Here is a 16,414-nt window from a genome sequence, read left to right on the forward strand (position 1 = left end):
CAAGCAAAAACTATACTGATCTCTGATGTAGTTCTCAATGTATGTAGAGAAAACATTTAAGATAATTATATAAAAAATAAGTCATGTAAGGTAAAGGGATATACAGTAAATGAAAGTTTTGCATGTCATTCAAACTGGCAAAATATAGACATTAATATAGACCTGGTGTCAGAAGGGCATAAGAAGATCACTTTTAATCTCCAGGCTTCCACACTTTCGTCTGCAAAACCATGAAGACGTGAGTGTGAGAGCACACTGCAGCCCCTATGCACATGTGCTCAGCAGACCTCAGGTCCCCTTCTGCTTGGAGAAAGCAGAGCTGTGCTTTCAGTGGGGGTGGAGTTAAAATGCTGACAGAAAGATGAGTAAGATTCATTTCAAATGTGTAGCCACTCCTAACTCACACACCAAACTCATTTACATAAGCTATACAACCAGAGACCATTGTGGCAAGTTGCAAAAATAGCCACAAATACTTTGTAGCTCATTCTGTCAAGAAATATGACCCGTCTGTCAACCCACCTCTTGATCTGAGCTGGTTCTGTGACCTGCTTTAACTAAGGAAATGTACTGGAATCACAGATGTGAGTTCTAAGTTTAGGCTCAAGATGCCCCTCCATTTTTCTTCTGCACCAGGGAGCCTTCCAGCACCTTCTGAACGAGCCTCAGTCAGCCTGCTGGGTCACAAACCCACTTGGAGAGAATTCCAGCAGTCCCTGCTCAACCAATTGAGACTATAGACTTGTGAGGGAGCCCACCTGAGAATACCTGAGCCCAGCCCAGAACATGAAGATTGTCCCCATGGACCTAGCACAATCAACTATCTTACAGAGTCATGAGAAAATAATAAATCATTGTTTGAAGTCATTAAGCGTTGGAGCCTGATCTGTGGAAGCACAGTGAATAAAGTGTTAACCTAAAATGCTGAGGCTACTGGTACAAAACACTGGGCTTGCCTGATCAAGGCACATATGGGAGTTGATGCTTCCTGCTCCTCCCCCCTTCTCTCTTTCTTTCTCTTCTCTAAAATGAATAAATAAAATCTTAAAATAGAATTTAAGTTTTGGAATAGACTTTTATAAAAACATTGAACGCTCATCTAAGAAACTGTATTCCCCAGTGACTCCTTAGAGTTTCTGTGCCCACATACACAGGTGGCCACAGGCAGAAGCTTGTATGCCTGAGGAAAAACTTATGGGCTGGTGCTGGACAGGTGTGATGTTACCAGTACCACTATCTTTATTAATATTTGTTATTATATAGCAGTCATCATTTGGGAATGCTTGTTATGTGCCTGACACTGCACTTTATTTAAACCTAATAATTTTTACTTGGTTAAATTACATGTCATCATATAAATTATAATGTAATCATTTCTACCCATTTTATAGGGAAGAACACTGAGGGTCATGTGTATTGAGTGATTTGCTGAAGGTGATGCAGCTGGGAAAATCAAAAGCAGGATTGAGTGCTGATTACCTGATTACAAAGGGCACCTTGTTTTTACTTTCTACTCTCAACTCTCTTACTGGTGTGAAGCATCTTTACTGCAAGATGGTAGAGGTCTTGGCCTTTGCAGTAAAAGCTCACCAATGCATCAAAACTAGGGTTGTATCACAGTAAAGTAGCTAAAAGTTAGAACAAAAGAATTGGGAAAGATACAGGTTTCTAAAGACTGTTATACATGTTAATTAGAACTGACATGAGTAGAAACAATGGGAGATGACGTCCGATTACTGGCAACACAGAGAAACCCCAGATATCTCTGAAATTTCAACAAGTTGAAGAGCTGTAACACAATGAAGGAACCCCAGCTGGGCTCACAGGCTTGCCTGAAAGATCAGTGCATCAAATAGACTAAACATGTGTTGCCCTGGCCGGTTGGCTCAGCGGTAGAGCGTCGGCCTAGCGTGCGGAGGACCCGGGTTCAATTCCCGGCCAGGGCACACAGGAGAAGCGCCCATTTGCTTCTCCACCCCTCCGCCGTGCTTTCCTCTCTGTCTCTCTCTTCCCCTCCCGCAGCCAAGGCTCCATTGGAGCAGAGATGGCCCGGGCGCTGGGCATGGCTCTGTGGCCTCTGCCTCAGGCGCTAGAGTGGCTCTGGTCGCAATATGGCGACGCCCAGGATGGGCAGAGCATCGCCCCCTGGGGGGCAGAGCACCGCCCCTGGTGGGCGGGCCGGGTGGATCCCGGTCGGCGCATGCGGGAGTCTGTCTGACTGTCTCTCCCTGTTTCCAGCTTCAGAAAAATTAAAAGAAAAAAAAATAGACTAAACATGGGAACAGTTGAAAAGGGGGGTGGAAGATAACACATATTCAAGGTCAGCTCTGGAGAGCAGAGAGGCCTGGACTGTCTGGGATTTTATCTACTGGGGTTATGGAGAGGAGGAAAGCTCAGACTGTTTACATTTTGTCTTGGAGGGGAAAAGCCTGGAGTGACTGAGTCTTCTTTTGCCAAGAAGAGTGGTGAGATTGAGAGGCAGAAGGGAAGACACTAAACCAAAGTGGCAGCAGAATGAGGGGTCATAGCCACTGTTCCCATGGTTTACATACAGGTCACACTCAGCCCAGAGGCAGAGAAAACCAAAGTGTGTCCCAGATCCTGCCTCCTGGGGAACAGAGCATGGCAGTGACGGACCCCACAGCTAATTTGTCAGAGCCATGCTCACTCCTGAAGAACAGAGGCACTTCATGTCTGGTTCCCTGGTCTTTTAAGATACGGGAAGGAGAGCCTCGAAGCCTGAGAACTCCATAGCTAAGACGATGAAGTAGAAAAACCCTCACGAGGATCCCCACACACCAAGGCAACAGCACCCTCCCCTACATTATTTTGAAATCAACATCTCAGCAGACATTAGTTCAGGATCTCACAGAGCTAAAACTTGTAATACAGTGCCACCTAGTGGAAGAAAACAATAATGTCTCAAAACAAAAATATTCCCTTTGTCTTTCTTCTTTAGAATTTCATTTCATTTGAATTTTCATAGGCTATTCCTATTTTTTGTAGGTGTCCTGTTTCCCTTTTTTTTTTTTTTTTTTGGTTTTCCTCTTTGTTTTTAGGAGAACTCTTTTATAATTGTCATGATTAAAATATTTTATTTTTAATTTTATATTTTATGTTTCCTTTTGAATTTTTACTTGTTTTTGATCGAGTTCTTAACAATACTACTCTTAAATGCCATCAAGGAAGAAGATATCAAATACCATGCCTACACAAGAAAGAGACATAGTTCAGAAAGAAAAGGAAGCATCTCTAGAAAGAAAGCTCAGTCACATTGAAACCTAGGAGTTAAACTTTAGAGAATCCAAAATTAAACTTCTGAAAATACTCAATAAGATGCAAGAAAACACTAATAGACAGTTTAATAAGCTCAAAAAGAAGAAATATCATCCATCCAAACAGGAAAATCAATAAAAAAATATTGGCCTTAAATGACACACTGGACCAAATGGACATACTTGACATTTACAAGACATTTCATCCCAGAACATTAGATTACACATTCTTTTCCAATGTGTATGGAATATTCTCCAGTACAGACCATATTTTGGGCCACAAAACTAACCTCAATAAATTCAGGAAGATTGAAATTATACCAAGCATATGTTCTGACTATAAGGCTAGAAAATTAAACTTCAACTGCAAAAAGGAAGTAAAGAAACCCCCAAAAATGTACAAATTAAACAACATACTGCTAAAAAACTGACTAAGGCAAAGAAGAATTAAAAGCAAAGGTCAAAAAATGTACTTATAGGCAAACAAGAACAACACAAAATATCAAAATTCGGAGGATGCAGAGAAAGCAATAATAAGAAGAAATTTTATATCATTACAAGCTTGTATCAAAAAAACAAAAGAGATCCAAAATAAACAAGGTAACATTACATCTAAAAAAACTAGAAAAAGAAGAACAAAATAACCCAAAATAAGCAGAAGAAAGGAAATAATAAAAACTACAGCAGAACTCAAGGAAATGGAGAACAAAAAACTATAGAAAAAGTAATACAACAAAAATATGGTACTTTGAAGAGATCAATAAAATTAACAAACCCCTGGCTAGACTCACTAAGAAAACAACAGAAAGGACTCATATAAACAAAATCTGAAATGAAAGAGGAGAAATTACCACAGACATTATTGATATACTAAGGATTATACTAGACTACTAAAAGGATTATAGGAAATTGAATTTAACAATCTAGAAGAGATACATAAGTTCTTATTATTATACAATCTTTCTAAACTGAGTCACAAAGAAGTGGAAAACCTAAATAGACCTATAAGCAGAGAAGAAATAGAAATAACTATAAAAAAATTTCCTTCAAGCCTGACCAGGCAGTGGCGCAGTGGATAGAGCGTTTGACTGGGATGCGGAAGGACCCAGGTTTGAGACCCCAGGGTTTCCAGCTTGAGCGCAGGCTCATCTGGCTTGAGCAAAAAGCTCACTAGCATGGACCTAAGGTCACTGGCTCGAGCAGGGGCTTACTCAGTATGCTGAAGGCCCGCGGTCATGGCATATATGAGAAAGCAATCAATAAACAATTATGATATTGCAACGAAAAACTGATGATTGATGCTTCTCATCTCTCTCCGTTCCTGTCTGTCTGTATCTATCCCTCTATCTGACTCTCTCTGTCCTTGTAAAATAAATGACTTAATTAATTTTAAAAAAATTTCCTTCAAAATAAAGTCCAGGACCAGATGACTACACCAGTGAATTCTACCAAACGTTCAAAGATTTGCTACCTATACTTCTCAAAAGTCTTCAAAAAAAATAGAAAAAGAAATAATACTCCCTAACACATTTTATGAAGCCAACATCACCCTGATATCAACACCTGGCAAGGAGAAAACACACACAGAAATAAATAAATAGATAGATACATAGAGAGATAGATAGAGAGATATATAAATAAATAAGTAGATAAATAAATATCTCAGACCAAAATAGCTAATGAATACCAATTCAAAATTCCTCAACAAGATACTTACAAATTGAATACAACACATTTAAAAAATAATACAACACGATCTAATGAGGTTCATTCCAGGAGCACCAGAGTGGTTCAACAAACATAAATCGACCAATATAAGGTAACACATCACAAAACAAAAAACAAAGATTATGTGATACTATCAATAGATGCAGAAAAGACATTCAACAGGATACAACATCCCTTTGTGTTGAAAACACTCAATAAAATCGGTATAGGAGGAAAGTATCCCAACATAATAAAGGCTATATATGACAAACCAACACCTAATGTCATACTAATTGGTCAAAACTGAAGGCTTTTCCTCTATAATTAGGGACAAGACAAGGCTGCCCACTCTCTTCACTCTTTTTTAACATAGTTCTGGACAATGCAATCAGGTAGGAGAAGAAAATAAAAGTTATCCATATGAAGAATGAAAGTAAAGGTATCACTTTTTGCAGATGACATTATCTTTAATCTAGAAAGCCCCAAACACTCCACTGAAAAACTATTAGAAACAATAAACTGATACAGTAAAGTCACAAGAGACAAAATCAATATACAAAAGTCTCTTGCTTTTCTATATGCCAAAGATAAAACTTCATAAAATCTCAAAAATATAATTTCTTTTACAATTGAAACAACAAAAAACAAAATACCTAGGAATAAACTTAACATGGGATGTGAAGGACCTTTATACTAAAAACTACAAAGCATAATTGGAAAAATTGAAAAGGACACAATGAAATGAAAAAATATTCCACATTGATGGATTGGAAGAATCAACATGTTAAAATGGCCATAGTACACAAAGCAATATACAGATTCAATGCAATCCCCATCAGAATCCCAATGTCATTTTAAAAAAATAAAATAAAAAATCACCAGGTTTGTATAAAACCATAAAGAATACTCTGACTAGCCAAAGAAATCCTAAGGAAAAAGAATGAAGCTGGAAGTATCACACTACCCTACTTCAAATTATAATATAGAGCCCCGATAATCAAAACAGCATGGTACTCGCAAAAACACAGACCTATGAAACAGAATTGAGAGCCCAGAAATAAAACCACATATCTGTGGACAAATCATCTTCAACAAAAGATCCAAAGACACACCATGAACAAAAGAAGTCCTCCTCAATAAATGGTGCTGAAAAAATTGAAAAGCCACATGCAAAAAAAAATGAAACTTGACTAGTTTGTCCCTTTGCACAAAAAAATAAGTCAAATTTGATCAAGGGCATAACCAAAAGATCTGAAACAATAAATTACACAAAAGAAAGAATAGATACTAAACTCATGGAGCTTGGCCTTAGAGATAAATTTACGAATTTCACTCCAAAGGCAAGGGAAGTAAAGGCAAAAATAAATGAGTGAAACTATATCAAACTAAAAAGCTTCTGCACAGCAAAAGAAACGGACAACAAAACAAACAGTCAACTAAATGGGAGATGATATTTGCAAACAACTCCAATGATGGGTTGATATCCAAAATATATAAAGAACTCACAAAGTTCAGCAACAAACAAGCAAACAATCCAATTTTTAAAAATGGGGAGAGGACTTGAACAGACACTTCTCCCAAGAAGACACATAAATAAATGGCCAACATATATATGAAAAGATGCCCATTTTCACTAGCTAGTAGAGAAATGCAAATCAAAACTACAATGAGATACCACCTCACACATGTTAGATTAGCTATTATCAACAAGACAAGTAATAGAAGTGTTGGAGAAGCTGTGAAGAGAAAGGAACCCTCCCTCACTGCTGGTGGGAATGTAAATTGGTACAGTCATTATGGAAGATAGTATGGTGGTTCTTCTAAAAAATTAAGAATGGAGCTACCATATAACCGAGCAATCCCTCTACTGAATATCTATCCAAAAACCTTGAAAATATTGGTGCATAAAGACTCATTAACTTCCATGTTCATTGCAGCATTATTGACAGTGGCCATGACATGGAAACAACCAAAGTGTCCTTCTACAGAAGACTGAATAAAAATGTTGTCGTACATATATACAATGGAAGACTACTCAGCCATAAGAAATGATGACATATTGCCATTGACGACAACATGGATGGAGCTTAAGAACATTCTGAGTGAAATAAGTAAATCAGAGAGAGCTAAAAACTATATAAATTTGCACATATGCGGAATATAAAACTGGGACTCATGGACATAAATAAAAGTGAAGTGCTTACCAGGAGGTGAGGGTTTTGGGGAGGAGTTGGGGGAAGAGAGTAAAGAGGGACAAATATACAATGACGAAAAATATTTTGACATTAAGTGATGGATTTACAACATAATCAACTGTTCTAAAGATATGGAAATGTTTACCTGAAACCTATGTACTCTTATTGATCAATGTCAACCTGTTAAATTTAATTTTCTAAATAAATTTTTTAAAGAAATCGTTGTGTAAGCCAGCAGTTTTCTTTAGTATAATAAATGTCCCCAAATTTCCTTTAAATAAGCAGCATCAAAACATGGATCATGAAGAGTACTAAAAGCAACAAAGAAATTCAGTTGTGAGATCCTGCAGTGAGTGTAGAAGCACCACACCATCTTTTCTTCCTCAGCTACAAATGTGGGAGCTTTTGAGGGTGTGAGAAAATAAAGTACTCGACAGATTTATTATATTCCGTATTTTTCACTCCATAAGGTGCACTTTTTTGCCCCAAAAGTGAAAGGGAAAATGCCCATGCGTCTTACAGAGCAAATAATATGGTATTTTATTAAATATTTTAACACACCATTATTTCAGAATATTTTGTTTTCTGTTTTTCTCCTTAAAACCCTAAGTGTATCTTATGGTCAGGTGCATCTTATGGAGTGAAAAATATTGGTAAGTTGAAAAGGCCAAGCTACTTTGTTGGCTCCCACCAGCAGAGGTCCCCGTGATGTGGGTCAACTAAAAATTTAGAGGATCTCATATGCATTGTGGGAGAAAAAAAGAGAGACAGCTCACCCAGATATGGGGCCAGGGAGCAGGGAGGGGGCTGAGCTGTCAGGAAGGGGGATCAACTCTGGAGAATTCTTGGAGGTTGTAACCCAGAAAATCCTGAAGGATGCCATATTAGTGATGGCTGCATCTGTCCACATGGCTGCTCAGAAATCCTCACCCCCTCGCCACCAGCAGGTACAGAGACTAAGAGAAGATGGTGATTTGATACCTTCCCCTCCCCTTCATAGAAACCTCCCCCAGTGGAGGCTGCAGCAGAGCCAGGGGGTTTCCCACTCTCTGCCAGGCCTCTTTGTACAAACTCTTCAGCTGGCAACTGAGGTGTCATCACAGTGGATTTTTCTGATTGGCCAGAACCCAATCTGAAGAGTCCCTTTGGGTGTTTTTAGAATTCTTTCTCAGCTCTGTCCTCATCACTGTTCTACAACCCAGAACAGCTGTTGCTGAGACCACCCTGAGGAGACAATGACTCTAAACGGAGCTCTGATTTGGGGGACCCTCACCCTGACCACCATGATGAGTCCCTGTGGAGGTGAAGACATTGAGGGTGAGTGCACCACTGAGTGGATTGGGGACTGGTCTTGGGAAACAGAGAATTGGAGGGTGAAAAACATAGAGATTCGCATAGAACTAGTAGAGATTCCTCAAAGCCATTCTCAACAGGAAGCAGATCCAAGAAGCATGGTCCTTCCCCGCTTAGAAAACCAGAGTCCCAGTCTGCTGTCTTTGCTAGCTGTGCTGTTGCACCTTCTCTGAGGACAGTGTTCTGTTTCTAGTGCTGGATCCAGTGAACACAGCCTGCAGGGCTCTATGCCGAGACTGCCTCAAAGACACGGGTGTTTTCATGAGTGGGTGTTTTGTTACTAGAAATTCATGTACTAGTGCTCCCAAATTTTTCTGAGTGACTATTGGAGCTTTTTATAATTTCTTCTGTAGTCCTTCCTGGTGCAAATAGTTTCATGTATTACATAGACCACATAGACATAAAGAAGGATTCTTTTCTTTGTCTCAGATTTGCATACGTTCCCACGCTGAGAACTGACAAGGGTGGGGAGTAGTAAGGAGCCCACTGGACGCCCTTAGACAAGTCATGTTACCACGTCCTCACTTGATCTGTTACCTTTTCTGTGTCATCTCACAAAAACATCAGGTAAAATAAGTATGTAGATAGGCTCCCCAAGTAATGAAGACATACGTATAAATGTCAAGGATATTCTTTTTTTTTTTTTTTTTTAAATCAGGGTACATATATTCAAAGAAAACATGTCTAGGTTATTTTGTCATCAAATTATTTTGCAAACCCCTCGCCCAAAGTCAGATTGTCCTCCGTCACCCTCTATCTAGTTCTCTGTGCCCCTCCCCCTCCCCCTAACTCTCTCCCTCCCTCCTTCCCATGTCCTCCCTCCCCCCCCACCCTTGGTAACCACCACACTCTTGTCCATGTAAGGATATTCTTATTTTTAAATTATGACTATTACAGGTATAGCTTTATAATTTTTCTTTAATAAAGTAAGGAATATTATTATTTTAAAATTGAGAACTTTGTGATGAAAAGTTGGTGAATTAAATTATATTAGTCTCCAGCTGTCAGCCCAAACGTCCTGCCCTTCACCCCGTTTGAGGAAGCTCTGGAGAGGGAGAGTGGGCCAGCATAGGGTCAGTCCTTGTCCCCTGCATCCCCTACCTTTGCTGTCACCCCTTTCCACCCTATCTTCAGACATTCCTTCATCCTCCATTCTTTCCAGGACCCATCTGGCTCTTTTTTCTGTTGTTTTGTTGCATGAAGATTGGGTTTGTGAAAACCAATGTAGAAAAGCCAAGTAGTTCAAAGGGGAAGTGGAAAGGACTCTTTAACCTTTAACAACTCTACTCGCATGGTGGCTCCCACCTAACATTGTCTGTAGTGACGTTCCACCTGCTTCTCCAGAGCACGTCCATATCCCCTGTTCTCAGGGTCACCCAGCGTGTCCCGGTCAGTTGTGACCGATCCATGACCCCCAGTGGTCACAGGGCCAAGGGCCTGCTATGCCTGTAGGAACCCATGAAACTTTTATTTTCTCATAAAATCAGAAGAAGAAACTATTTTAATTTAGCTTGGATTATATCTGTCTTTATACAAATGTAGTCATAAAACATGACTGTATATTATTTTATGGGGAAAAGACCTCACATTAGCAACAAGTGCTGAGGGTTCACAAGTCATAATGCAGCCTGGTCTCTGCTGAGTCTAACTTTCCTAGGATTCTGCTACCTCTGTGTCTTCCAGTCTTCCCAAATCTCTGTCATCCTGGAGAAGAGCCACTGATATTTAATACACATTTCTGAGCACACAGTGAGCTAAGTGCTGGAGGTTCAAAGATGGAAAGACACACTGTCTGTCCCTAGAGGGCGCTCAGATTAGAGATTAGTGATGGGGACAGCATGGGGAAGGAGGGCAGGACCAGTGCTGAGCAGGACAGGGACCTAGTGAGGCTGAAACTGGGAAACAGCATTAGGTGCAGCTGTCCCAGAACTGTGATGTTCTCGGGCACCATGTGCAGCCCAGGATGAACACCAGGTGAGAGCATGATCTCATATATTCATGTCTGAAAAGCGAGTCAAGAAGAAGCATTACAGGACAAGGAGGCTTTGCTGGAGGACCTTCCCAACCTGGGGGTGACACTGGGTAGGGAGGAGGAAGAGAGAAACGTGTAGAGAAGGACATTGGACAGAGGTGTTGGAGATCATATTGTGGACAAGAATGTGTTTACCAAGAGAACTTAGCTAAGAAGTTGGTCACTAAACAGAAATTTCATGAATGAACTGGAAGTGTTCAAAAAGTCCTCAAAGACAATTTCAGGAAGAAAAACAAACCTTTGCAAAGATCAAAGAACATGAAAAGATAATGTCGTTTGGTTTGATTTCAGATGAGGCAGTTGTGGAGGACTCCCCACAGCACCATACTGGCTCCTTTACTCACCTGACTCCCCTATCCAGTAAGGTCCCGGAGGGCAGAGACCATGCATGATCCATGCTTTGCTCCCTGTCCCCCACAATGTATGAAACTTGTTGATACTCAGTAAATGAGGAAGTGTGGGAAAAGGGAATAGAAAAAGGCTCAGACGTATCTTCATGCGTTGTCCAGCTTGACTCATTTGGACAGAGTCCAGCTGTGCTGGCTGACCATCCACCTCAGCATCCTCAGTGAAGTACACTGTCCACTCGAGGGAAGGGCCAGAGTTTACCTCGAGGCCTCAACAAATGTGAATGTTGAGTCAGAAAAAGGAGAGGAACTGTAGTGTCCTTCAAGAAAAAAAAGGAGGGCTGGAAAATAACAGAAATCCTAAATCTAATAGTTTTCATTGTTGTTTCACAGGAAACCAGGTGCTCTCCTCTGAGGATCACTGCTGTTCCAAACACAGAGACCTTAGAAACACCACTTAATTTTTATATATATTTTGTAATATGGTCACTGTCTTTATCATACTCTTTCTTATACCCTAAAATATAAATAGTTACAGGAAACTCTTTTAAAATAAAGACATCTTTCTTTGATTAAAAAGAAAAGGAGGAAGGAATCCTTGTATAGAAAATGTTCTGTTCTGAGTCAGTCCTGAGGGGAGAGGACCCATAATGAGTGTGTTATGAATGGAGGAAGAAGTTAAGTAAGAGAGAAAATTTAGAAAGCAGACAGGCATAAAGTGAATCTCTAGGGAAGAAAACTGATGCCACAATTATTCATTTATTCCTTGTTTCATTCCAGTACAATATTTTTCATAAGATGCTGAGCCAGGCTGACAGAGAATAGCAATAAACAAGCCTGAGATTCTGTTCTTGGAGAGTGGACAGGCAGTCTGGATCCTCACAGGACAACCACCATCACTGAGGGGAGGGAGCAGGTGCTGGGAACTGTGTCTCCAGACGGTGCCAGAGGTGGACACACAACATCTAGAAGTCAGTTTCTTCTGTCACTTTGTTAATAAGATCCTTTTCTCTCCTGTTCTCCACCCTCACTCATCAGCTGACCATGTTGCTGCCTATGGTGCAGAATTCTTCCAGTCCTATGGTGACTCTGGCCAGTTCATTGAAGAGTTTGATGGGGATGAGTTGTTCTACGTGGATTTGGAGAAGAAGGAGACGGTCTGGTGGCTGCCTGTGTTCAGTGAATTTGGAGGTTTTGACCCACAGGGTGCGCTAAGAAACATTGCTATATCAAAACACAACTTGGGCATCATGAGTACACTCTATAACTCTACTGCTGCTACCAATGGTACGTGCCCACCGTCCTGTCTCTTTAGTGAACCTCCCTTCATACAGGCCTCACTATCTCCTTCCCTCAGACAGATCCCCTCACTACTCTGTAAAGCTCTCTCCTTTCAAAGGAGTCCTCAGATCTTCTCACAGTAATTATTGAACCCTCATCCACTCCCATCTCAAAAATTATGTGATTCAAGGATCCTTATACCCATAGCATAGCCTTCATATCTTTCAAAGAGGGGTCCCACAGACCCCCTACTTTAACTATCAACCCTCAGGGAGAAGGACACGGGGTGACGTGTGGGGCAGGTACCCCGGCTCACAGCAGAGGGGACCAGGAGCTCCCTCACTGTCCGATGGGGATGTTGGTGGGAGGGCTCCTCCTGATGGAATGAGGACACAAATCTAATCCAGTGCTGTGTCCTCACCACAGAGGTTCCTGAGGTGACTGTGTTCCCCAAGTCTCCTGTGACGCTGGGTCAGCCCAACACCCTCATCTGTGCCGTGGACAACATCTTCCCCCCTGTGGTCAACATCACATGGCTGAGCAATGGGCAGTCAGTCACAAAGGGTGTTTCTGAAACCAACTTCCTCGCCAAAAATGATGATTCCTTCCTCAAGATCAGCTACCTGACCTTCCTCCCTTCTGAGGACGAGGTTTATGACTGCAGGGTGGAGCACTGGGGCCTGGACGGGCCGCTCCTCCGGCACTGGGGTGAGTGTGAGTGTCACACCCCCTGCTGCCTCCTGTTCTCTGTCACGTCACACATCCTGCCGATGACCCCTAACTCCCCCGGCCCTAGCACTAACACGTCAAGGTTTCTATGACAGACTGCACACGCCCCCTAACCCTGTGCCCCACGGCTTTGCAGAACGGCCCCTCCCTCCGCACCCCCTGTCCGTGCACAGGAGCGCTCTGTGTTCTGACTCCTCACCCTCCCGTTCACAGAGCCTGATGTTCCAGCCCCGATGTCAGAGCTGACAGAGACGGTGGTCTGCGCCCTGGGGCTGGCCGTGGGCCTCGTGGGCATCGTGGTGGGCACCGTCTTCATTATCCAGGGCCTGCGCTCCGGTGGTGCCTCCAGACAGCAAGGGCCCCTGTGAGTCACACTCCGGAAGGAAAGGTGAGGACTCAGACGTGTTAGAGCTGGGACCTGGAGACACAGCACAGGAGGAAGGAAAGTGGGAAGAGGTCCTGGACACAGTTGTGGTTGAAAAGTTGTAGAATTGGGAAAAAGCAGGAAGATCTGGCACAGGAGGCCCTAAGACCCAGGAATCTCACGTCTGTGCTGGTGTTGCAGGTGCACGGCCAACCTCTGAGAGCGGAAGAGCGGATGTGCTGGGTGACCCAGCGCTATTCTCTGGCCAAGTTCATCTTATCCCTTCTTCAATGCCCCTCCTCTCTCTCCTTTCTGGGACTCCAGTTGCTGTATCTGCTCAGAGCTCACAGACACCTTGGAATTCTCCTCCTCACCTCCTGATATTCTTTTTTCTTTTCTCAGCCATTAGCTATATGGGGATCCCTGGGATACTCCATCCAGCTACATAATTCCTTGTTGCCCTGCTCTGATGTCTCCGTGGAAGCAATAAATCCCCTTTATGAGGACTTTTATGAATGTTTTCCTCTGTTTCATCTCAGGGCTGACTAGGACCATAACTAAGAATAGCAGTTATGTTATTCAGTATGCTTCCCAGCCCTTTGATTTTATTTTCCAGATCAGATTTCATGCCAGTAACACAGAAGCAACCAAATAGAGCCTGATAATATTTAGATATCCTAGCTGAGGTTAAGATTTCTCTCTTCATCTGGTTCCCACCCTTGGCTACTGTCACTCACCCCCAATTCAGGCTTCAATGGAGGTAATATGTGCCCTCTGCCCTTCATGAAGATGAGATACAGCAGAAATACAAAAAGCAAGAAGGAAGTCCATACTTATTGTCATGTAGCTTTTAGACGATATGACAGAGGAATTAGGGGAAAAGAACTTCGAATTTCAAAAGTACCAAAAATCAAAATTTTAGTATCAAAAAGTAAAAAAAAAATTTTCAAAACCTTAAATTTGTAAAAAAAATTAATGATGATTGTAAAAGCTTTTCTTTCTTCTCTTTGCCTTTGAAAAAATAAAAATTCTTTAGGCTGGAGAAGATATGAAAGTTAATTAGGAGGGCATTAGAATAAGACAATAACCTGGGTACCTGAGAAGAACCAAATGCTCTGTCCTTACTTAGGGTTAGACAGGAGTGGAAACCACAGACCTATTTCGGGTCATAGAATGCAGGTGTAGCTGCTTCATATCCTAGAAGAAGTCCTGCTAGAGAACCACGGAGATTTTCCTGTGTCACCATGGCAGGTCAGGGACAGTGGAGTGAATGTGACTGCAGTATGTCCAGGCAGATGAGTCCAGGTCAGGCTCCGTGAACCTCTGTGTCCCTGGGTGCCTTGTCGAGCAGCAGAACAGTCCACCTTCCCCGGACCCTGCCCTCTCTATTCCTGGCTGAGGAAAGGGTGACCCTGTAAGAGAGAAATCACAGGGGGACAGCACTGTTGAGACAATGGAGCAGCAGCTGTGGGTGCTGGGTCCTCCTCTCGGTTCACCGTCTCCCAGTGGAAACCCTGGCAGAGCACAGGGATCAACAGAGGGGATTCTCACCTGACCTGTGGTGGCGCAGTGGATAAAGCATTGACCTGGAAATGCTGAGTTCGCTGGTTCAAAACCCCGCGCTAGCCTGGTCAAGGCACATAAGGGAGTTGATTCTTCCTGCTCCTCCCCTCTTCTCTCTCTTCTCTCTCTCTAAAAGTGAATAAATAAAATCTAAATAAATTTAAAACAGAGGGGCATCTCTGACACTTGTCTCTTGAGAGTGTGAGTGACCTGACCTGGAGTCATTGTGCCTCTTGTGATTATTTTCACCATGTTGCCTCAGTCTTTCCACTCTGTGACTACTGAGTCCATTCACTGAATTTAGAGTGACATCATGGAACAGCTGCAAAATGTACGAGGTCACCCCTCACACTTTGCACTATGCTGTCCCCATTAGTATGCTTATATTTGTCTTTCTTCCCAGTTACATTTTAAGCTCACGGAGGCAGAAGGCTTGGACAGGGACAACAAGTCTGTATGATACTCTAATTGCAGCATCTAACATTTCTGTGCCTTATTTTTCTCATTTATAGTGTGGGAATGGTAGTATTCACTTCATAGAGGTATTGACAGAATTTGAATAATTATTTCTTTTTTTGTGACAGAGAGACAGAGAGAGGGACAGATAGGGACAGACAGACAGGAAAGGAGAGAGATGAGAAGCATCAATTCTTCGTTGTGGCACCTTAGTTGTTCACTGATTGCTTTCTCATAGGTGCCTTTATCGGGGGGCTATAGCAGACCAAGTGATCCTTTGCTCAAGCCAGTGACCTTGGACTGAAGCTGATGACCTCGGGGTTTCAAACCTGAATCCTCCACGTCCCTGTCCAATGCTCCACCACCTGGTCAGGCTGAATAATCTTGATATATAGGCAGTGCCTTACAGACACTATGCAAATACATAAGGAAATGTTGTTAGTGCTCATTCTGCAGCACGCATACTAAAATTAGAATGATACAGAGAAGACTAGAATGCCCCCTGTGCAAGGAAGCAATTCATGAAGCAGTCCATATATTTTGCCCATATCTTATGTGTAGACACTATGAAATACCTGAAACTAATATAAAATAATATTAAATGTCAATTGTAATTAAAAAAACATTTAAAAAAGAAAAATGCTAGTTACATGCATAATTAATTTATTAAAATCAATGGATCATATTATATGAAAAGATGGATCATATCATATGAAAAGAACTTTTGTTTTTTAAACCTTTTACTAATTTAGGAGATTGAAACATGCAGCAATATAAGAATTTCTTCTCATACTTTAACAGGCAGATATTTTTCTCCCTAGAATGAGAGAGGCTGAGAGTGGGTTAGGCTGAGAGAATAGATAGGGTATAGTGGTCAGTGACAGGTTATTGGCAGAAGGGTTGCTAAGACAACTCCTAGAACAAAAACTATAATATATGACTTTAGGTTTTTACTCTCTGATAAAATATATATGACCTCGCTCATTTGAGGAATCCAATGAAAAATATGAACTGAGGAACAGAATAGAGACAGAGGCGGGATGAACAGAATAGGTCCAGAGGGAAAGTGGACAGAAGGAAAGGGATGATAGGATGGGATGAGAGCAGAAAAG

At 41.8% G+C, this 16,414-nt stretch overlaps 1 protein-coding gene and 1 pseudogene across 1 annotated transcript; both read left to right on the forward strand.

Annotated features, from left to right (window-relative positions):
* Positions 1-8,357: 8,357 nt before the first annotated feature.
* LOC136321079 (HLA class II histocompatibility antigen, DQ alpha 2 chain-like) lies at positions 8,358-13,789 on the forward strand. Its single transcript, XM_066254154.1, has 5 exons — positions 8,358-8,494; positions 11,948-12,196; positions 12,617-12,898; positions 13,133-13,307; positions 13,485-13,789. Exons 1-4 carry the CDS (start codon positions 8,413-8,415, stop codon positions 13,285-13,287), a joined length of 768 nt encoding a protein of 255 aa, XP_066110251.1. The 5' UTR covers positions 8,358-8,412; the 3' UTR covers positions 13,288-13,307; positions 13,485-13,789.
* Positions 13,790-15,743: 1,954 nt separating this feature from the next.
* On the forward strand, positions 15,744-15,843 carry LOC136321689 (U6 spliceosomal RNA; annotated as a pseudogene).
* Positions 15,844-16,414: the final 571 nt, after the last annotated feature.

Source organism: Saccopteryx bilineata, chromosome 1, assembly GCF_036850765.1.
Source record: "Saccopteryx bilineata isolate mSacBil1 chromosome 1, mSacBil1_pri_phased_curated, whole genome shotgun sequence".
NCBI lineage: Eukaryota > Metazoa > Chordata > Mammalia > Chiroptera > Emballonuridae > Saccopteryx > Saccopteryx bilineata.